The 23,168-nt window shown below is 36.1% G+C and overlaps 1 protein-coding gene across 4 annotated transcripts in view; it reads left to right on the forward strand.

Annotated features, from left to right (window-relative positions):
• The window catches only part of UBE2K (ubiquitin conjugating enzyme E2 K), a 69,581-nt gene extending 57,810 nt beyond the window's left edge, over window positions 1-11,771 (forward strand). For 2 of the 4 annotated variants that reach the window (XM_068974825.1, XM_068974827.1), the window contains 3 exons: window positions 3,767-3,866; window positions 6,793-6,921; window positions 7,561-11,771. In XM_068974825.1, the coding sequence (XP_068830926.1) occupies window positions 3,767-3,866; window positions 6,793-6,921; window positions 7,561-7,635 (304 nt within the window). In that variant the 3' untranslated portion in view covers window positions 7,636-11,771. The remainder of the gene's footprint in view (window positions 1-3,766; window positions 3,867-6,792; window positions 6,922-7,560) is intronic. The other 2 variants (XM_068974826.1, XM_068974828.1) reach the window with 2 other exon arrangements.
• The last annotated feature ends 11,397 nt before the right edge of the window (window positions 11,772-23,168 follow it).

The following is a 23,168-nucleotide window of genomic DNA, read 5'->3' on the forward strand; positions in this document are numbered from 1 at the left end:
TAATTTTGAAAAAATTGTTGTTTACATTGATTTTGTGTTTAACTTTTAGGAACTTTGCATTTAAGTTTCTTTTTAAACCAATTAATTGTTAATAGTTTATGAATACCTCTCCATATTTATTATGAAAGTTTCAAGCATACAGGAGACTTAAGACTTTTCTCATCGAGATTGTTATGAATTAAACCCAGTTACAACTCTAGATTTTCCTTCAGTTTTCAGAACAAACTGTCCCTTTGCATTCCCACCAACAGTGTACAGGATTCCAATTGCTCCACATCCTTGCCAACAAATGTTATTTTCTATTTTTTAATAAAGTCAGCCAAATGGATATAAGGTAGTCTGTGAAGTTTATTTTTTTTGTTGTTAACAAGTTGTGGGAGTTCTTATATATACATATATATAATTCTTACATAGTTGTATATATAGTTCTTGTATATAATTCCCTTGTCAGATGTATGATTTTGTAAATATTTTCTCCCCATTGTGTGAGTTGCCTTTCACTATTGATTATACTCACTGCATAGGAAGATTTATATTAAAACTTTTTTTCTTTACATAGGAGTTCTTAATTTTGATACAGTTGTAGGCCAATTTTTCTAGTTTTTACTCTGTTAACTGTGCTTCTGCCTGTCCTTTGATATGCTGGAAGTCATGCCATGCTGCACTGTCATGGAGCTTTCACCCTAGTTTCACCTTCTAAGAGTTTTATAAGAAGTTTTAGTCTTGGGAATTCCCTGACAGTCCACTAGTCAGAACTCACTGTTTTTACTGCAGGGTGTGGGGTTTGATCCCCGGTTGGGGAATTAAGATCCCACAAGCCAGGCACAGTAGCCAAAAATAGTTTTAGGTTTAGGACTTTGATCCATTTTGAACTGATTTTTTTCTTCTTTTTTTCTGATTTTTCAAAAATTGAAGAATGGTTAACGTGTTGTTAGTTTCACATGTGAAGTGATTCAGTTGTACATACATATTCTTTTTCTGATTCTTTTCCATTGTAGATCATTACAAGATACTGAGCATAGTTCTCTGTTTTTATATAGGATACAAGGCAAGGTAGGGGTTTTTAAAACACAACTTTTAAAAACTTTATTGAAGTTTAATTGACCTTAAATTACACACATTAAAAATATACAGTTTGATAAGTTTAGACACATATACATCCATGAAACTGTCACAAATCAAGATAGTGAACACAATCAACATACTCCAGAGTTTTCTAGTGGGTTCCTTTGTAATTGCTTCTTCCAGACTTCCTGCTCCCCCATCTCCCAGCAACCACTTATCTGCTATCACTACAGATTAGTTTGCATTTTATGGAGTTTAATATAAATGACAGTTCCAATAGCATTTAGATAAAAAACTATTTGTATTATAATTTTTCTCTAATAGATAAAATATAGTCTATGTTTGTGACACTGATTTTATTTCAGTTTAGAACAGCCTTTCTCAATGAGCTTTAAGTTGTATGCACTGGAGCAGTATTTCTCAGAAATTAACTTACATCAGAATCACTTGGAATATCTGTTAAACCACCCAAGAGGTTCTAATTCAGTAGATCTGGGATGAGGCTAAGAATTTTCATTTCTTTCAAGTTCCCAGGTGATACTGACACTACTGTTGGAAGAAACTGTATGAGACACAGTTCATCAAGAAATTTGTTGCTGATAATAAAGTAGCTTTCCTAAGCATGAGATGGTACTATTTAGATAACCATTCTTAGGGAAATCGAGACAATACTTAATTTTCTCTCTTCTCTTATTAAAATGGGGAACCCAGTTGAAAAAGACTGGTTTGGAATTATCTGTGTCAAACTTTATTTTGGGGGGCTCCAAAATCACTGCAGATGGTGATTGCAGCCATGAAATTAAAAGACGCTTACTCCAAAAAAAAAAAAAAAGACGCTTACTCCTTGGAAGGAAAGTTATGACCAACCTAGATAGCATATTCAAAAGCAGAGACATTACTTTGCCAACAAAGTCCATCTAGTCAAGGCTATGGTTTTTCCAGTAGTCATGTATGGATGTGAGAGTTGGCCTATGAAGAAAGCTGAGCGCCAGAGAATTGATGCTTTTGAACTGTGGTGTTGGAGAAGACTCTTGAGAGTCCCTTGGACTGCAAGGAGATCCAACCAGTCCATCCTAAAGGAGATCAGTCCTGGGTGTTCTTTGGAAGGACTGATGTTGAAGCTGAAACTCCAATACTTAGGCCACCTCATGCAAAGAGTTGACTCATTGGAAAAGACCCTAATGCTGGGAAGGATTCAGGGCAGGAGGAGAAGGGGACGACAGAGGATGAGATGGCTGGATGGCATTACCGACTCGATGGACATGGATTTGGGTGGACTCCGGGAATTGGTGATGGACAGGGAGGCCTGGCGTGCTGCAGTTCACGGGGTCACAAAGAGTCGGACACGACTGAGCAACTGAACTGAACATGTGGTGAAAATGGACATGTTGTTTAATAATCTTCTACATTTAAAATGGTTCACTATTATGTTATTTCACTGTTGTATTCATAAATATTTTTATAGTAACTGGTCGAATAATTTTTTAACAGAAATGCTCAGAATCCTTACTAGTTAGGTAGGCAGCATTTTCTAGATAAATATTTGCTTTATGAACATTTAGAAGCATGAATATTAAGCAAAATGCTTTCTTTTTTCAGAATGTTATGGAGTGATTTATTGTCCTTCATTCTTCATTAAAAAATTTTTATTGTAGTTGCTAAGTTACTGGTGTACAGTATAGTGATTTTCAAGTTTTAAAGGTTGTATTCCATTTGTAGTTATAAAAGATTGGCTATGTTACTGTTAAGTGCTTAGTTGTGCCCAGTGCTTTGCAACCCCATTAACTTTAGCCTGCCAGGCTCCTCTGTCCATGGAATTTGTTGTACTGTATATCCATGCAGCTTATTTTATACTTAATAATTTGTGCTTCTTACATCCCTGGGCTTCCCTGGTGGCTCAGATGATCAAGTATTGTACAGTGCAGGAGACCAGGTTTAATCCTGGGGTCAGGAAGATACCCTGCAGAAGGGTATGACTACTAATTCCAGTATTCTTGCGTGGAGAATTCCATGGACAGAGGAGCCTACTGGGCTACAGTTTATGGGGTCACAAAGAGTCAGACACAACTGAATAACTAACCCTAACACATCCCTACTCCTATATTGCCCCTCCCTTCTCCTCTCTCCCACTGCTAACCACTAGTGTTTACTTTTTTGTTATAGGCACTAGTTTGTTTTATTTATTTTAGATTACACATTTAAATGTTATTATATTTTTTGTGTGTGACATATCACTTAAGCATAATGCCCTCCAAGTAATTTTATACTTTCTTGAAAGTAAAGGATATTTGCTTGATGGTATCTTGTTTTTAGAGTTACACAGAAAGGAAGTTTCACATGTTACTTTGTCCCTTTATGTCTAGAGAAATGGATAGAAAGTTAAGTCAGTAGATAAAGCTGACCAGAATATTGGCAACAGTAATGGGGGCAGGGGGGAAGCTAAGGCAATTTGAGTTATCTTAAGAAATGGAAAGATCTACTTGTTTTAAAATATATATATTTGTATATTATATATATATATTGTTTTTAAAAATATATATGTATGGTAGGCAGTTATATAATTATACATTTCTAAGACTTAATTATATGATTGAGATAAAAGTCTTTTTTAGCTCCAGTAGTTTCCATATTTATTCAGAAAACATCTACTTTGTCATGCAAACTGTTTTCAACTGGGGTATCTTCCGGTTTTGAATTTTAGGGCGGCAGCGATGACTCTGCGCACGGTATTGTTGTCATTACAAGCGCTGCTGGCAGCTGCAGAACCGGACGACCCACAAGATGCAGTGGTGGCGAATCAGGTAAGATGGTTCCTTTTGAAAGACTTCCTTACCTCGTGGTTTGCAGGGTTAGGACATTAGCATATGTCTATTGAAACTAAATCTGGAAATGGTTTCCTTTCTTGCTGTGAGATTATTATATTACATATAATAGTGAAAACCTAATTTAGTGATTTTTTTAACATAGTAGTTTAATTGGGTGTATTAAATAAACCCAGTACAGTCAGTTGTTTTTTCCTAATGTGCCGTTTTTAAGAATTACACAGTGAATACCCATTTATCTGCCTACTGTCTTGATTCTATGATTAACAGTTTACTTCATGTGTGTGTCCATTTGTCTTTTAATTCAGTGATGATCTTTCCCTGATGATACTGTTAATCAGCTCCAGCTGTGGCACTGAAGTGGCATGGTGAAAGTTATCTAGGACCTTGTAGTTGCCAAATGGAATCAATATTTTTCAGTTCTGATCTTTGATTTCCAAGGCAGAGGTTAGCAAATTACAACCAGACTGGTGTGTAAATAACGTTTTATTGGAACACCCCCATTTGTTTACAGCAGAAGGTGGCAGAATTGAATAATTATGACAGGGACCACACGGTCTGAAAGCCTGAATAATTATTGTAAGAAAGGTTGCCAGCTCCTACTCTTAACCATTAGGATTTATTGAGCCTTGTAGGGTTTTTGTTTTTTTTTTTAACCCAGAAGTTTTTTTCATCTCTTGACTTCTCTTCCTATCTTTGTAGTTGTGGTTGTTCCCTCTTAGTTCCTACCATTACTCCCTCGCCCCCTTTTTTTGGCCATGTTGCCCGCCCTCTAAAATCTTAGTTCCCCAACCAGGAATGGAACCCTCACCCCTGCAGTGGAAGTGTGGAGTCCTAATCATTGAGCTGCCAGGGAATTCCCTCTCCTCCCTTTTAAATACACTTCCTCAGTTCTTACTACATCCTTTCTTTTACTTTCTATTTTATACTCTCACTTGGATGATCATATCCACACTGATGTTGTCACCTGTATGTTGATAACAATAGTCAGGCTTGACCTTTCTCCTAAACCCAAAAACCTGTTTGGAACCAGAGAGCTCTATATGAATATCCCATGGGTACCTTAGTACAACATTCACATAACTGAAGGCAGACTCTTAAACCCTGTGAACCTGTCCATCCTTCTATAGACAGCTTGTTTATATATCCAAGTCACAGATATGGAGTACTTCTCTGTGTCTCCTTTTCTCTCATATCTCAATATCTCTGTCATAATACTTCTCTAACTGCTTTAGTTCACATATTTAAAAATTCTCACTTGACTGCTCTGATGGAATTTCCTACCTCAGCCTCTTCTCTTTACCTTCTACACTGATAGCAGTTAGCTTTATAAAGTTCAAATCCTATTTCATTTTACTATTAAAAACCTATTAATACCTCTGCTGTCACCTGCTTGGTAAATCCAAATTATTTAGTTTGAAAAGTTCCTCCATGATTTGAACTGTCTCTTAAATTCTTCAGTTCAGTTCAGTTGCTCAGTCATGTCCGACTCTTTGCGACCCCATGAACAGCAGCATGCCAGGCCTCCCTGTCCATCAGTAACTCCCGGAGTCCACCCAAACCCATGTCCATCGAGTCGATGATGCCATCCAACCATCTCATCCTCTGTTGTCCCCTTCTCCTGCCCTCAGTCTTTCCTAGGATCAGGGTCTTTTCCAAAGAGTCAGCTCTTTGCATCAGGTGACCAAAGTATTGGAGTTTCAGCTTTAGCATCATTCCTTCCAAAGAAATCCCAGGACTGATCTCCTTTAGGATGGACTGGTTGGATCTCCTTGCAGTCCAAGGGACTCTCAAGAGTCTTCTCCAACACCACAGTTCTAAATTCTTACTGTTCCTCAAACTCATGCTATTCAAGATGATCATTCCTACATGTCATTTCACCCAGTCTGTCATGCCTCCTGCCTAAGAAAACTTTTCCTCTTGCAAACTTCTTCCTTTCCTTTGAAAAACTGTTCACTCCTTATTTTATGTATATTCTTGTTAATATGTCCTACTATTACTTGCTGTAGAGTGCTTAGAATTATGGTTTAACATGTTATATATGTCCTATTGATTTCAGTTTTGATAGAAGCATGGCTTGGGCCTCAGCTTTGATTTCCTGTTGAGTTCTGAGCCTCTTGAGATTGGACTCAGTTTTCTTTTGACTCTGTTGGGTCTTCTCACTTATTTCCTTGTTAATAATGGTATAAACTAGATTTATTATTTTAATGTATAGAAATACGCAATGTGTATAAAACATCTTAAGAAATAGTAAAGTGAATTTAATATTTTAAATTTATAATTTGCTTTATTAAGTAATGGTATTCTCAGAATACTTGAGAATAAATTTACCTCTTCCAATGCATATGAAGAATCTTACATTTTAAAAAGTGCTCTGTCGTGAGTTCATAATCATCTTAAAACATGTGCTTAAGTTAGGACTGCACATGGGGTTTCCTTAAATCACTATAGTAATACAACTCTTAACAAAATAGCCAGCTCTATTCTAGCCCAAGCTGTGATTAATACAAAAATTAGTCACATTTATTAGTTACTGTCCACGTAATTTTTGAAGCTAGTAATTCTGTTTATCTGTGTAATGTTTCCCACTGCACGATGATTAGAGGCATCTCTAATAACTCCGTTTATTGTTAGTTTTCTACTACTTTGTCGAAATTGGAGATTAAAGTTGATAAATATTATATCTTTGTTTTTCTTTCATCAGTGCAACTTGTGAATTGCAAGTTCACGTTAAACAGTCTTTTCTTCAGTGACATAGTTTGCTATGGAAAGTGAATCAGTCACATTTAAAAAATCTAATCTATATTTATTTAGAAAAATCAGGTTTTTAGGCAATTAAGAGATGAGTTCCTATTTTGAATACTATAACTGCATTGTCATATCAAACAATTTTTCCTCCATATAGTACAAACAAAATCCTGAAATGTTCAAACAGACAGCTCGACTTTGGGCACATGTGTATGCTGGAGCACCAGTTTCTAGTCCAGAGTACACCAAAAAAATAGAAAACCTATGTGCTATGGGCTTTGATAGGGTAAGTACATACAGGCATGTTGATTTTTATTTATTTGTTAAATTATTGTTGCAAATCCTTGGCTGACAAAAGTGGTTCAGTGGTACTCTAAATCTAATTTTAATAAGCAAACTTTGTTATTAAAACTAGTGATTTTTTTTTAACTTTGGCTGGTTCCAGTCATTGATTTTTTATTTTAAAAAATAATTTTATTTGCTTATTTTTGGCTGTGCTGGGTCTCCACTGTTGCTTGGGCTTTTGCTCTAGTTATGGTGAGCTGGGGCCACTCCCTAGTTGTGGCATGCGGGCTGCTTATTGTGATGGCTTCTCTTGTTGCGGCACATGTCGTTGTGACTCCTGGGTTGTAGAGCACAGGTTCAGTAATGGTGGCACGTGGGCTCAGTTGCTTCACTGCATGTGGGATCTTCCCCGACCAGGAATCAAACCTGTGTCTTCTGCATTGGCAGGCGGATTCTTTACTTCTGAGCCACCAAAGAAGCTCTAGCCATTGGTTTTAGAGTTTTTAATGCACTGCAAGTGCAGGGTAACTTAAAAATGAAAAAACAAGGTGTGGTTTCTTTAATATAAAGACAGTGAGTGATACGGTATTTTAAAAATATTTCCTTGAGATTTTATTTTGTCCCCTTTTCTTTTCTACAGAATGCGGTAATAGTGGCCTTGTCTTCAAAATCATGGGATGTAGAGACTGCAACAGAATTGCTTCTGAGTAACTGAAACATAAAGAGAGATGCTGATATAGTCAAGCTTGCCCCTTCTTGGAGGAGCATCAACATCTGTTATTTTTAGGATTCTGCATAGATTTCTTTTAAACTGGCATTCTTGCCTAATGATGTTATCTAGGCACCATTGGAGACTGAAAAAAATCCCTGCTCTGTAAATAAAGCTAATTAAACGTCTGTGTAAATTTAAAAAGGGGAAATACTTTAATTTTTTTCTTACTTAATAGTGTAAAAATTCTTTTGAGCTAAGCTAAAACCATGGAAAAAACATGCTACTTTAGTGTTTAGCAGTATACCAAGACTAGCAAGAGTTTGCTTCAGGATTTCGTTGAATAATTAAGATAATATTTTGAGTGTGTCAGGGCCATTCAAATTGTTGGTGTTGCATCACAGCTACCTTAACTGTTTTTAACATGGATCCTCTGTGCCTGTGAATTTACTTGCATGCTTGTACTTGACTTCTTAGGATGGGTAGCTGAAAAGACCACCATTTTAAGCATTTGAGAATTCTTCAATACGAGATTTATCCAGAAATGAAGATGGTGACCTAGTCAGAGCCTTTTTGTCCTTGTCAACAGACTGGGACAACATATTTGTTTTTCCCCTCTTTCCACACACAGCTAATATTCTAATATTAAATTTCTTTATATTTGGTGGGGAAATGTGCTGAAGGACAGTATCCCTTGCTCCATTTTAGGTCATCCATTTGGAATGTTTTGTCACAATTCTCCACTCTTAAAACTTTCCTATATAAATACTGTAAAAATGGAGCTGCCAATTTTGTTTCTTTTTTTTTTTTTGTAAAAACAGTAAATACTTGATATTGCAGTATTCCCAGATGAAATGAAAAGAACCCAGCTTAATTTTTCAGTGAATTTAACGTCTTTTGATTTTTAAACTGATGGAATTTTCTTTGAGAACTTGCAAGGATGAAATCAACTGTTTGCAGGGTTTTTAGCCTGATTTTGGCTTTATAGAGATTGCTTGCACTTCCCCTATTAACACATGAAAGCTGTGTTGGTGTTTTACTGTACATACTTCAGATGCACATAGGAATAGAAGTGTGTTATAAATCTAGCTTTCTTTATGATGTTTCTGATAATATGAGAATTGAAAACTTTACCTTCTCTTGTACATAGTCAGACTTTCTATACGTATTAAAGTTACACTTCACTCCAAGTTTAAAGTTTGAAAATTATTAGTTTTGCAAGCTCTAACACTAATGTGAACATTTTATGAAGGGTGAAATGGATTTGTGTAGGCAGTTCTATACATAGAAACACAGTTCTTATTAAATATTCAGGACCAATGCAAAAATAACAAAAATGTAATGAAATCTGAATGAATTAAAGTAAGGCTGTATATGGAAAGTCATATTATAAAAGGTTTTTGCTTTCTTCAAGTGTTATTTATCCTAAATTATAATGGTTAAGTGTTTGGAAAATAGTTTTGAACAGTAAATTCAGCATAATTTCATTTGACTTCTCAATAATCTTAGAAGCAATAAAAAGAACCATTATTAAATATATTGTAATGTTAAGATGTGAAGGTTCTTCCAGAAACTTGTAAGGGTTTTCTAATCAGTAGTAAAACTCTTGTAGTTGATTTTATTGCATACTAAACACAAGTTGCTGTTTTTTCCCCTTTGTTTGCCTAAGTATAAATTTCTTTATACAATCACCTTCTTTAATTGTAATTTAGTTACTTTCTAAAGATGCCAAAGGAAACAAGATTTTCTTTATTTATTTTAAATAGCTAAAACCATGTACTTTTCTTTATATTTTGAGGTAAGGTTGGAATTGTGTGAAAATGTGGACAGTTTTTGTTCCATTGTTGTTTAGAATTAATTTTTTTTTGTTTAGTGGAGGGTGGCTTGGTAATGTTAGTAATATTTGCATTATTTTAAATATCAAACACCTCTACCCAGTTTACTATTTGCCTGTATTATCAGGGTATATTTAATTGTCCTGTGGTTTGACAAATGAGAGAGAGAACTCAGAAGTTACTAAGGATCAAGCATTGTATACTTTGCTCTTGGTGGCAGCTGTAACTTGCCTATGACTTTTATGCACATTAGCCCCTTAGGGTATACTCATCTAACTGCAATTCAACATCCCCAGTGCCCAGGAAATGGAAAACTACAATATTTGGTATGAGAGGTTCTCCATAATGGATCTTCATTTCAAAAATTTACCTCATGTACATTTAATGTGATTATCTGTTTTCTGGTACATTTCCCACTATCGCCTTCTTACGGGGATTTTGTTTTTTTCCTATTTTCTCCTATTTTCTACAGGTAGATTTATTTCCCCAAACATAAAAATAAAGGCAGTTGCTTTTTTCTCTTGTCTTATGTATGTTTAGAAAAAGAACAGTAAAAATGCAGGTCTAGGGAAAGTATGCCCTGTTGGAAATTATTTTTATAATTCTCAGTGGTTTGTGATTTGTTAGTTGTAAAGGCTTCAAAAATTATAGTTAAATGTATGTGTAGTTTTATCCCATCTGGGCAGACAGTTTGCTGCAAGTCACTGATACTCAAATAGTCTTCTGTGATGATCAGGTCTATTTCCTGAGTGTGTGTCTGACTTTTAAAAGAACAAATAATTAGTTGTGTTAGTATTTCAGTACAGACTGAATGAATAAGTAGCAGTTTGTGATCCAGATAAGTATACGGTAAGGTATATAAATATTTGATGAACTTGGTACTAAATTAGATGCTCCATGCTGGCTCTCCCAAATGTTTGGAATTGTGGCTGTGATTTACATAAACACATAATGCATTCGAGTATATGTATGTGTGTTTATATTCTGACCATTTTGCTTTTGAGAAGCATTTTCTGTGAAATGAAAAGCTGTTTTTTTGTGTTTTTTTTGGGGGGAGAAGTGTTTCACATTTGTGATTGCTGATAGTGCATAAAACTATGCAAAATAATTTTAAAGTATGAGAAAGAATTGGCAGATAAAGTACATATTGCTTATTTATGCAGTACAGAATGCAGCATGTGTGTTACTGCTGCTTAACAAGTTTATCAGTGTGAAAAGCAATTCTTAGCTCTAAGTGTATGCCTGATTGGAGCTTTTAAAACTCTGCAATAGGGGTATAATAATGTGTCCACAATCCTTGTTAGTAACACAGGAAACAGAAGCTTTGTTTTTTTTTTTTTTGTTTTGTTTTAGAGATACATTTGGGCATGGGACAGTTGGAGCCTTGTGTACTTTCTTGTACATAGATGGAAACAGTGTTTGGATAGGAAAGAGGAAGCTGTTTACAGTTAACTTTATTTCATGGATTTTTACAAAATAATGTATGAATCACTTTTTTCTTGTACAAACCATTGACTTTGAAAATTTGCATTTCCATTCTTTTAGTACTAGTTAAAAATAAATGCTTAAATCAGCTGTTTACTATCACTGGGGGAGAAGTTAACTTGAAATATTTACTGATAAATAGCCTTTTCTAAAGTATGACTTTTCTGCCTTGTCTGCATACTATGTCACATGTTCTATTTGCACTGTTGCAATATGGGTCAAAAATCTTGTGGCATAGGGCTAGGGAAATGTCAATATCTCACTTGTCCCATTTGTTGTTACTGTTCTGTTGGACTGATCTACCCTCATAAACCTGTGATCATCACCTAAATGTTAAGTTGTGAATGTGTCACCTTTTGCTTGGTTGTTCCAACCAGGCATTGAATATATATGTATATGTATATATTCAATGCTGCTGTATATAATCAGAGTGGCACAGTTTATCAGTTGGTCCTGGGGATGAATGGATTCAAAAATCATTTGCACTGTGCTGTTAAATGATCCTTGTGTGCTTGCTGTTACCTACTTTTTACAGGCATCGTAATAAAAGCTAGACTGTTTCTTTGGGGGGAAAGAGACTTATTTAATGTAATTTAAAGACTTTTCCAATAGAAAATGGAATACTATTGAAAATAATATCTATTTTTTAGCTTTCAGCAATTGATGGTGCTTTGTTGTGGTGTCTGCTGGAAGTCTACTGCCATTATAGGGATACTCATTAACCTCACCGAGAAAGAATCTTGCTTGTTAGCTTCTCTAGATCTCTATTCTAAACAATCTGTTAGTGATGATAAATTCTATAGGAGGATCTATTCTGAGCCGTTAACTTCCTGTAAGGGGATAATGGGTGGGTTACCAGAAAGACCATTGAAGCAGGGTGGGCCGGGGGTGGAGGGCTGGGTATTTGTCTTGAGAATTAAAAACTACGAAACACTTTTGTACACAACTGATTTTTTAAAAAATAAACACATTTTTAAAGATGTTGAATTTTTTTCCCCCTTTACTGGGAATTCTTAAAAATAAATGCATGCGTGTTTTCCCCTGAAAATGGTTTATATCTTCTTTCTGGGTACTCAGCAATGGACAGGCAATTAAGCCTCCACATTACTTTAAATAAGAAAAGGAACCAGGTGGATAGTTTTACTAGACAGCTTTATAGTAATGAGTGTATGTTGATAGTGCAGTAAATTATATTTGTCCTTTGGAGTTAATTTCAATTGATTAAAAGTGAATTGGAGTTAATTTCAATTGATTAATTTATTTGAAAATATAACATTATTTGGCTAGATTCTGATTCAGAAATTTAGAATAATCTAGAGGTAGTTGATACTGAAAGTAGTAATTTTAATTTTCATGTAAGCACAAAAATCTTTCTGAAACGGTTGCCTGTTACAATGGAAAGGACTGAATTGTTTCAGAAGTGGGTTATTCTGTTTGTGGATTACTCCTGCCTCTATTGATACTCATCATTAGAAGAGGCTATATTGTTAGGATTTGTATTAATTATTTCAGATGACAAACTGATTGTTACTTTGTGTCTCTAGGACATTTATAACCAGCTTTCAGCAGGCCTATGAGTTACTATAGCCTGGAGATGGAATTGCTTCTCACTGGAGTAGCAGGATGAAGGGCTAAGTATTGTGCAAGCTATATCTTTATGTAGTCAAGGAAAACAAATGGAATTCAAGACCACTCATGATGTTCCCTAGAACAGGATGGTCAAATCTAAAGGATGGTAAACACTTGGTATGTGCTTTGTCATTCATCAAAGAATTAACGTGAATTCTCTAAAATTTTCTGAAAGTATGTCCTGTAGTAATATACCGTCTACTCAGATATTTATGTTGTAAAGTTCATTTCCCATCATTTAATTTCAGTAAAAATACATTAAAGCACAACATTATAATTTTACTTATCTATTACAGTAAATTACTTTTTGATAGGATGTTGACCAAAGTCAAGAAGGCCAAGCTGTTTTAAAATCAGTTAACGATACTTGATGGTTGTAGATCCTTTTTTCAAGAACACAGATAAAACAGGGCAAACACTAAAAAACTGGGCAAAATTTCAGAAACCCAAGAATTTTTTATTTCTTGCTGAGTTAATATACTTAGTACTTTGTTTCTTCCTTACAGTATATAGAGAAAATACCTAATTTTTATTTAAGGGCAGCAGATAGTGCCTTTTGTTTTACATAGCTAATGTTCTGATTATTGTATTTAATCCTCAGCTCTCCATTTTTAATATGTGAACTATAATTCCTTTGCTATATGCGTTCATTATTTGTATTATAGTGGTTAATACTGAGGAATAGGATTAATGACATACCACTGGTATCTCCTAGCCATATTCATAGGATTGCAGAATTTTAAGGAAAGGGAGACCTGTCAGTCTCCTTTTTAGAAATAGATCAATTAAAGTAAGTAGGATACCCAGTGAAAGTGAAAGTCGCTCAGTCATGTCCGACTCTTTGTGACCCCATGGACAGTCCATGGAATTCTCCAGGCCAGAATACTGGAGTGGGTAGCCTTTTCCTTTCCCAAAGGATCTTCCCAACCCAGGGATTGGACCCAGGTCTCCCACACTACAGGTAGATTCTTTACCAGCTGAGCCACAAGGGAAACCCAAGAATACTGGAGTGGGTAGCCTATCCTTTTTCCTGCGGATCTTCCCAACCCAGGTATCGAACCAGGGTCTCCTGCATTGCAAGCAGATTCTTTACCAACTGAGCTATCAGGGAACTTAGTCATAGGTTATTTTGGGGGGAAATCCCATAATACTGTTATTTATGTTTGCCTACTAAACCTGGTCTTTGAGACCTGAAATGTTATTCTTGTTTTCCTTAAAAATAGGAAATGTGGAGGGATCATTTGCAAGCATGAATGAAAAGGAAAAAGTTCAGGTGAGAGGTCTTCAAGGAGAGTATATACAAACCAGTTCTCGTGGTGAGAATTGAATAGCATGTTTTGATGAACTAGGTTTAGTAGAGTATCCTTCTACTAAATTTGCTTCACATGCACAAAATACTTTTCTGATATTCGGAGGAATAGAATAAATACCATTGTTTTTGGTTTATGGGACCCATAGAAAATGATTATCTAAATAGCACAGTTTAATTGGCCCTAAAAGTCATTGTATTCCATTACAGATACTTTAGTTCTTAATTTCATAATGTCATATTTCTGTGTATGTGAGAAGAGGTAATTTCCCTTGGTTTAACCTTAAGATGTCATGTATGACCTGGAGGTAAAATGAAAGGGCAAAGTTTTAATAAACATTCAGGAGAATCATCTGCTGAGGTGAGGGTTGATTTTCTCCATTAAAAATTTTTCTCAAGAGGTATTTTTGAAAATTTGTAGTAGCAGAGAATCCTCCGTGTATAATGTATGATCCTTTTCCTACCTCTACTACTAGTCCATAGAGACAATAGCTTCTAAATTCCTCTGCTTAGGTTTTTTTTTTTTTTTTTAAGTTAATTACCTCCAGGTGACTAAACAATATGCTTACTCCTCTTTTAACTCTAGGTTTTATTTATTTATAACAGTAAGTTAGTTACATTTCTGTAGCATCAGTTACAACTAGTATCTCTTCACACTCTCTATCCCTAATCTTTATCTTCATTTAGTAATGGAATTTATATTGAGGGAGGGCTGTTGAATGCACAAAAGCATTGAGAAAGTAGTGTGATTTTAGGGGCAGGGAATGTACAGGTAAGGATTTACTCACTGAAACAAACTTCTTTGGAAATGAGCTAGGGGTAGGATTCAAAAGTAAACTGAAAGGAAAACTGATAGCTAGATGGGGTATTAATTACAAGATGAAGAGATGGGGAGAGCTGATGAAAGAAAGGCAAGATGTAGTAAAAGATCAAGGTTGTGAACCTCTGGAAGGGAGGCTAGGAAGGGAAAAGAATGCCTGTGTGGGAAGACATATGTAGGAAGTTTAGGCAAAGACCTTGGCCCTAAATGGTAATCTTTAATCTGTTCAAGTTACATTCTAGCCCCAGCCCTTTCAGCTCAATTCAGTAGAGTGATGATACTCTCTTCACTGGTTCTTTGAGTAAGCTTCTCTTCCCAAGGATACCTCCTTACACTGTTTATTCCTTTCTGTAGGTCTTTTAGAGGTTTTTTGACTATCCCTTTTTATAAAATTATTCATACTTTTATTTCCTTTTCCTACTCCATTTCCTATTACATTTACAAAATACTGCTTCCTGAATAGTTTGCACCTTTTATTTATTCATTAACTCTATTTGGGCCTGGCCTTCATCATAATACTTAATTTGGTCTGAATATCCGATTGCTCTTTACTTCCAGTTAGATACAAAAAAATGAGGCCTTGACTTGCCTGGAAATGATAAGAAATTTGTCTGACTAAGAACTTGTGTTTTCTATATACATATTTCTTGTTTTAGACTCCAAAAAGTTTAAACCCTGCATCCTAGAATTAAGTATTTTGGGATATTCTCTCCTTGCTGTATGGTTTTACACAGGTTAATGCTCTATGATTGTCAGTGTTTGACTTTGAAACTGATAATCACAGTTTTTAAAAAATTCCTTGGCAATCCAGTGATTAGGATGTGGTGCTTTCACTGTTGGGGCCTGAGTTCAGTCCTTGGTTGCAGAACTAAGATACTATAAGCCACATGGTGAAGTCAAAATTTAAAAAAACTCTGTGTAATTATTTTAAATAGCTATAAATAAGTCATTGAGTTGGGCTGCCATGTTTTACATATTGGTTACCCTATTAGCTGTGCGGATAGTTTACCACTTTTATCTATTACAAATTATGCTGCCTGGACTTTGATTTAACATAATGGATACCACAAATGCTTTAGTACTAGCTGCCTTCTCAATAGAACTCCACTGAAATGACATATTTCTGAAGGTATAAATCTGTGGAGCCAGAGAATGGAAGCTAGACAGCGGACCAAGGAGTAGAAACTGATTTCAGTATAGTAGAGGAAGCGTAAACCTAATTAACTACAGAAGGAATGCTTATTTAGAAGCAAGTTGATTCGCTCCTTAAAATTCGAAACAACCTAGAAATGGCGGGGGGTGGGGAATTGCTGCTGAATGTGGCGATCAGATTTTAAGCTGGAAATAGGGGTGATTGAAAGCCTAATTCTATGCAGTTAGGTAGCTAGATAGTTTACCTTTTACTGTAGAATGAAAATTGGTGTTTTGTGAATTTGAAACAAGTCTTCAAACAGAGATAACCAGACATGAATTGAAAATGAAGATAAATTCTGTCTATTTGGATGGCATATTCATAGTTTCTAGAATAGTAACAGTTAGGTCTCAGGGGAAAAGAGGGAGGAACATTCTCTGTAGAAACTCAGTGGTCCTAGACAAAATACCTGGAAAGAGATCTGGACATTTGAAGATTTTCCAATGAGAAAGATGAGTCCCCACCAAGTGAATTTTAGAATATGAATAAACTAAAAAATCAGATTTTTGAAGATTGACCCAGCACTAATAAAAACCAAAACAATCAATATAGAGATGAAAACCTGAAAATGAATGTTTTCAAAGATAAGAGATTGTATCCATGAAGAAGCTATAGAATGCCTTAGAAAATAGATTTTGTAAAATACAGTACAAGTTAATATATTTAAAACAAGTTTAAGGATTATAAAAAAATAAAAATACAAAAAGATGGATCTTATTAAAAAAAATCACTAGTCTAACATCTAACAAATTTCTTAAAGTATCAAAGTAATTAAGGACACTTGACACTCTGTGCCACTTTGAGAGCACTTAGTAAAATGAATCCAATGAATGGAAAAAGATCCACGATAAGGCATGTTTTGTTTCAGAACATAAGGTGAGATGAGAAAGTCCAAAAAAAATGGGATTGGAATGTGGAAATTGGGCCCCTAAAATGAGTTGGGAATAAGAATGGCATCAAGTTTCTCATCAGTGAAAGGGGAAGCGATGCTTGTTAAGTTCTGAGTGAAAATTATTTTTAACAATTCTATTTCAAGCTGAGTTGTCAAGTGTAGAATGCTTTCATGTATTCAAGGTGTCAAGAACTGTTTGTCTTCCATTGCCCCTTTCTTGGTAAGTACCTGAATGATAGACTCCACCAAAACGGAGAAGTAAGCCTTGCAAAAGAAAGGCGAGGTACAACATCAGCTAATTATTTCTGGAATGAAGAAGAGAAGTCCAGCATGCCAGCTGTGTTGCAGCCTTGAACAGCCATTTTAGTGCTGACAGAACTAGAACGATGAAATAATGGGGGGGAAAGATTAATAAAATGAAATGGAGGAACTGATAGATGATCTGATGGTAGCTAATAAAATCACAGTCTTTCAGTGCCTCACTCTTAACCATATGCTAAAGCTAAGATGAAACGTTTGAGAAATGACAATGTAAAAGAAACTGGTGGAAACAATGTGAGGAACAGAAGAGTAGTTTAAAGGTCTAGTTAAGAGGATCTTGAAGAATTCTTTGGATCCATATGATACAAGTTGCTGTGAAAAAAGAATAAGAAATAAGAGCTTTAAAAAAAATGACCATTAAGTTAGAAAAAGTTCTTTCAAATTTCTGTCCTGACAGGATTTAAGGGAGATCCAGAGTAATGCCTTGTAATACTTATAAGACCACCATGACCTGTCACACACTTTATCATCACAATCAACCTAAGGGACCCATCCCAAGAAGGAAGGTATAATCATAACTAAATATAAGACTCAAAGGTTATTTGACAGCACATAGATTTTAACCCTAAGAAACTTATTTCCTAATCTGACTCAGTCTTACTAATTGACCCTTCTCCACATCCTTCCACCGTGCCTAATTCTTGGAATTGCCATAATGAAATTGAAGCTTTACTCCATGAGGCCGTTTTCCCTGAGTCTTCTCAACTGGTGGTGGTGGTGGTGGTTTAGTTGCTAAGTCATGTCTCACCCTTGTAACCTGAACTGTAGCCAGCCAGGCTCCTCTGTCCATGGGATTTCTCAGGCAAGAAGACTGGAGTGGGTTGCCATTTCTTTCTCCAGGGGTTCTTCCCAACGCAGAGATTGAGTCTCCTGCATTGCAGGCGGAGTCTTGACTGCTGAGCCACCGGGGAAGTTCCCCAGCCCCCACCACCCCCGATTGGTCCTGTACTTTTTTATGTTGACAATAATGTAATCTATGACTAAGGACAGTTTTACTTCATTTTCAACCTGTTAAATGTGATGTTGAGTATCGGTGGTAACAGAGGCCATCCTTGAATTGTTCCCAATTTTAGGGGGAAAGCCTTTAACCTCTAACCATTATGTTAACTATAGATTTTTACAGATGTTCTTTATTAATTTAGAAAAGTTTCCTTCTAACCTTAATGGATGTTGAATTTTGTCATATTCTACATTTATTGAGATGATCATGTGGCTTTTCTTAGTCTGTTTAAACAATGATTAATTTTCAAATATTGAACCAGCTTTGCATTTTTGAAATGAACCCCAGTTGGTCATGATGTATTATTATTTTTATATGATGCTGAATTCAGTTTGCTAATATGTTGTTGAGAATTTTTCATCTATGATCATAAGGGATATTGGTTTATATTTTTCTTATTATGTCTTTGGTTTTGTTATTAGTGGCCTCATAAAATGAAAATGTTTCCTTTTTTTCCATTTTCTTGAAGACATTGTGTAAATTTAGTATTTTTCCTTAAATATTTCTACTGTTTTTCTGTTTTCACTTTCATTAATTTTCCTTTAGTCTTTATTGTTCTTCCTGTTTGCTTTAGATTTAATGTGCTCTTTTAGGGTAGAAGTGTAAGCTCCTGTTTTAGAGCTTTCTTTTTTTTTTTTATATAAGCAGTTAATACTTATATTACAAAAAAGTATAAAGTATTCCTTTAGGTGCATCTCACAAATTTCACTGTTGTTGTTTTCGTTTTTTCCAGACTAAATTATTTTTCGAATTCTCTTGAGACTTCTGTTTGATTCAAGGGTTAGTTAGATAGTAGGTGTTTGGGAGTTTTGCAGATATTTGTGCTGTTGATTCCTAGTTTAATTCTATTAGAATTTGATAACATTGTTTCAGATTTTCTATTATTAAGTTTATTAAGATTTGATCTATAGCGTGGAACATATGGTCTATTTTGGTGAGTGGTTACATGTGTACTTGAAAACAAGTGTAACTTGACATCATTGAGTAGAATATTCTGAATGTCAATTAATCAAGGTGGTTAATAGTGTTGCTCTGGTCATCAGTGTCCTTATTAATTTCCTGCCTACTTGTATTATCAATTACTGAGAGGAATGTTGATGTCTCCAACTATGTTCATGGACATAATATATTTTTCTTTTCATATCTATTATTTTTGCCTCATGTATTTTGAAGCTCACTTGTTTTAGGTGCATTCACATGTAGTGTTGTGGTATCTTGGGGAATTGACCTGTTATTTTCTAGTGTTCCTCTTTATCTCTGATAGTATTTGTAGTTTTGAAACTTTATATGAAATTAATATGAACACTCAAGCTTTCTTCTGGATAATGTTTGCATGGTATATCTTTCTCCCTTTACTTAAAAAAAATTTTTTTTATTTTTTTATTTGGTTGTGCTGGGTCTTAGTTGTTGCATATAGGACCTTTGTTGTGGCGTGTGGGATCTAGTTCCCTGACCAGGGATCGAACTCAGAGCCCCTGCCCTGGGAGGGAGGAATCCTAGCCGCTGGACCCCCAGGGAAGTCCCTGTCCCTTTACTTTTAATATATTTATTTTTTTAAGTAGATTTCTTATCACTAGCATATATACAGTTTGATCTTTTAAATCCACTCTGACAGTCCCTTTTTAATTGATGTGTTTTGATCATTTACATCTAAAGTGATAATTTATGTAGTTGATTTTAAATCTTCAGTAACTATTCTTTTGATCCTGCTGCAAGCATCTTCATTCCCCCATGAGGGATTGAATCCATGCCCTCAGCATTGGAAGCTTGAGTCAACCACTGGACCACCAGGGAAGTGCCTCCAGTAACTATTCTTGATTCCACATTCCATATTCCTGCAGGTGAACCTGATACACTGATAACAAGTTTGTTGAAATCTAAACAATCCAGTTTAGATTTCATGAACCATCCGTATAACCATCCCCTTATTGTTTGCTTGCATTATCTCATCTCTGACTAGTCAGCTCCTACATGTATCTGCATGGCTATTTTTACCTGGAGAAAGACACAGTTGTGCTGATTGTTCTCACAGTCAACTGATAACCACTTTTTTGAAGTGGGCCTTTAGCGCTTAGCTAGAATCTTGTATCTCTCTGATCATTTCAATCTTCCACTCTCTGAGGTGACTTTTGCACTACTTAGTCAATACTTGGCTCAAATTTCCAACAGCTTCTAATGGCTCATAACTAATCAACTAATTTTTGTATTATTGAGAGAGAGAAGCCAGGAGCATTACATCTTTTCATTATCAAATATGTCTGCCTACCTGCCTCTGGATGAAGCACAAGCTGGAATCAAGATTGCCGGAAGAAATATCAATAACCTCAGATATGCAGATGACACCACCCTTATGGCAGAAGGTGAAGAACTAAAGAGGCTCTTGATGAAAGTGAAAGAGGAGAGTGAAAAAGTTGGCTTAAAGCTCAACATTCAGAAAACAAAAGATCATGGCATCTGGTCCCATCACTTCATGGCAAATAGATGGAGAAGCAATGGAAATACTGGCTGATTTTATGTTTTGGGGCTCCAGAATCACTGCAGATGGTGACTGCAGCCATGAAATTAAAAGATGCTTGCTCCTTGGAAGAAAAGTTATGAACAACCTAGACAGCATATTAAAAAGCAGAGACATTACTTGACCAACAAAGGTCCGTCTAGTCAAGGCTATAGTTTTTCCAGTAGTCATGCATGGCTGTGAGAGTTGGACTACATAAAGAAAGCTGAATGCCAAAGAATTGATGCTTTGAACTGTGTTGGAGAAGACTAGAGAGTCCGTTGAACTGCAAGGAGATCCACCCAGTCCATCCTAAAGGAAATCAGTCCTGAAGATTCATTGGAAGAACTGAGGCTGAAGCTGAAACTCCAATACTTTTGCCACCTGATGTGAAGAACTGACTCATTGGATAATACCCTGATGCTGGGAAAGATTGAGGGCAGGAGTAGAAGGGGACAACAGAGGATGAGATGGTTGGATGGCATCACTGAGGCCATGGACATGAGTTTGAGTAAACTCTGGGGGTTGGTGGACAAGGAGGCCTGGTGTGCTGCAGTTCATGGAGTCACAAAGAGTCGGACACAACTGAGTGACTGAACTGAACTGAAACTGCCTCTTGTGTTACAAACACACTCTGTCTTCCCTGTAGTCTATTTAAGGACTTTACTTACATCTTGCTCCTGAATTATTAATTTCTCTTTTTTCTTTTACTTCAGTTTACACACTTCCTCTTATATCTCTGTCTTAAAGAGAAAAAGGAAATCTTTATAGGCTCCATACCCCATCCAGTCTAGGAACTGAACTCATGCATGCATCTCACCTCCTTGCTTTTAACCATTATGTAGGACATTTCAAACTTACGGTTAAGAAACAATCCTGGGAATTCCCTCGTGGTTCAGTGGGTAGGACTCCATGCTTCCACTGCAGGGGACTTAGGTTATATGCCTGGTTGGGGAACTAAGGTGTAGCCAAAACAAGCAAGGAAACAAAACAAATGAAAAAAAAAACAGAGTCCTTGTTCCCTCTCCATTACCTCCCAAATCTGCTGCTTCCTTTTTCTTTCTTTACGGGGTTTAATGGTAGATCATTAATTCAGTTGCTCAAGTAAAAATTTCCCAAATCATCCTTTTCTCCTTTTTTCCACCTAATGGCCCATGTTCATTAATAACTCTTACTAGCTCGACCTTTAAATATACTCTGGTTCTGATTTCCACTTATCGCTGCCTGCCACTTACCTAACCAAGCCAGTATCACATATAAAGTAGTGCTTAACCTGTTCACAATGGCTAAATTTAGAATAAAACCCATGTTCCTTACCATGTCCGTAATGTGACTTTACCACCCCATCTGCTCCTGACTGTTCCTCCAAGGAAATAAATCACTTTCTTTCTTTCCCTTGCTCATCCTACAGTAGATTTACTAGCCTCTTGGTATTTATCAGACACACCAGGCTTCTTGCAACCTGTATAGCCTGTTCTCTCTGCTTGGAATTGTTTAGTCACTCAGTCGTGTCCAACTCTTTGGACTCTGCAACCCCATGGACTGCAGTACACCAGCTTCCCTATCCTTTACTGTCTCCCAGAGTTTGCTCAAATTCATGTCCGTTGAGTCAACGATGCTTGGAGTGCTTTCTCCCAGATCCTTACATGTCTTACATAATCATTTCATTTACATTGCTGTTCAAATGTGAGGCCTTCCCTGGATCCTTCTACCTAAAACAGCTTTTACTTCCATTCATATCTCCTGACTGCTTAATTTTTCTTATGGTACATTATGGCACTATTAACCTACTTTTCAGTTTTGTCCAACCTAAGGGTTGGGATTATCTCACATATTACTTTATCTCCAGTTGCCAGAACATTGCCTGGGATGTAGAAGAATGTAGTAGGTTAGTCATCAGTAAATACTTGTTGAGTGAGTGAATGAATGAAAGAAAGGTAGTAGAGGATGTGTCAGTGGAAAAAACAAAACCAAAATGGAGAAGATAGAAGCAAAAATACGAGAAATGGACCAAACCAGATGTTTCAACAACTGATCCCAGAAAGAGAATAAAGTCCACCAAGAGAATAGAGAAACGAGGGGTTCCATTACCAAAGAAATAGTACAAGAAAAATGTAGAGCTGAGGGACACAAATTTCCAGGTTGAAAGATACAGTAGCTTAGTGTAATCAATTAAAAAAACAAAACATATCTTTGTCAGACTTTGGAGCACAGAAGAAAGGATCCTAAAAGCCCCTTGAAAGAGAAAAGGATCAATAGCATCAGATTTCTTTAAAATTACACTATTTTCAAGGAGTTAATGGAGGAGTTTTTAACCACTGATAAAAACTTTTCATCTAAATTTTCATTTGTCAGTCATTTCTTCAGTTCAGTCAGTTCAGTCGCTCAGTCGTGTCCGACTCTTTGCGACCCCATGAATCCCAGCACGCCAGGCCTCCCTGTCCACCACCATCTCCCGGAGTTCACTCAGACTCACGTCCATCGAGTCTGTGATGCCATCCAGCCATCTCAGCCTCTGTCGTCCCCTTCTCCTCCTGCCCCCAATCCCTCCCAGCATCAGAG

This window comes from Capricornis sumatraensis, chromosome 7 (assembly GCF_032405125.1).
Source record: "Capricornis sumatraensis isolate serow.1 chromosome 7, serow.2, whole genome shotgun sequence".
Taxonomy (NCBI): Eukaryota; Metazoa; Chordata; class Mammalia; order Artiodactyla; family Bovidae; genus Capricornis; species Capricornis sumatraensis.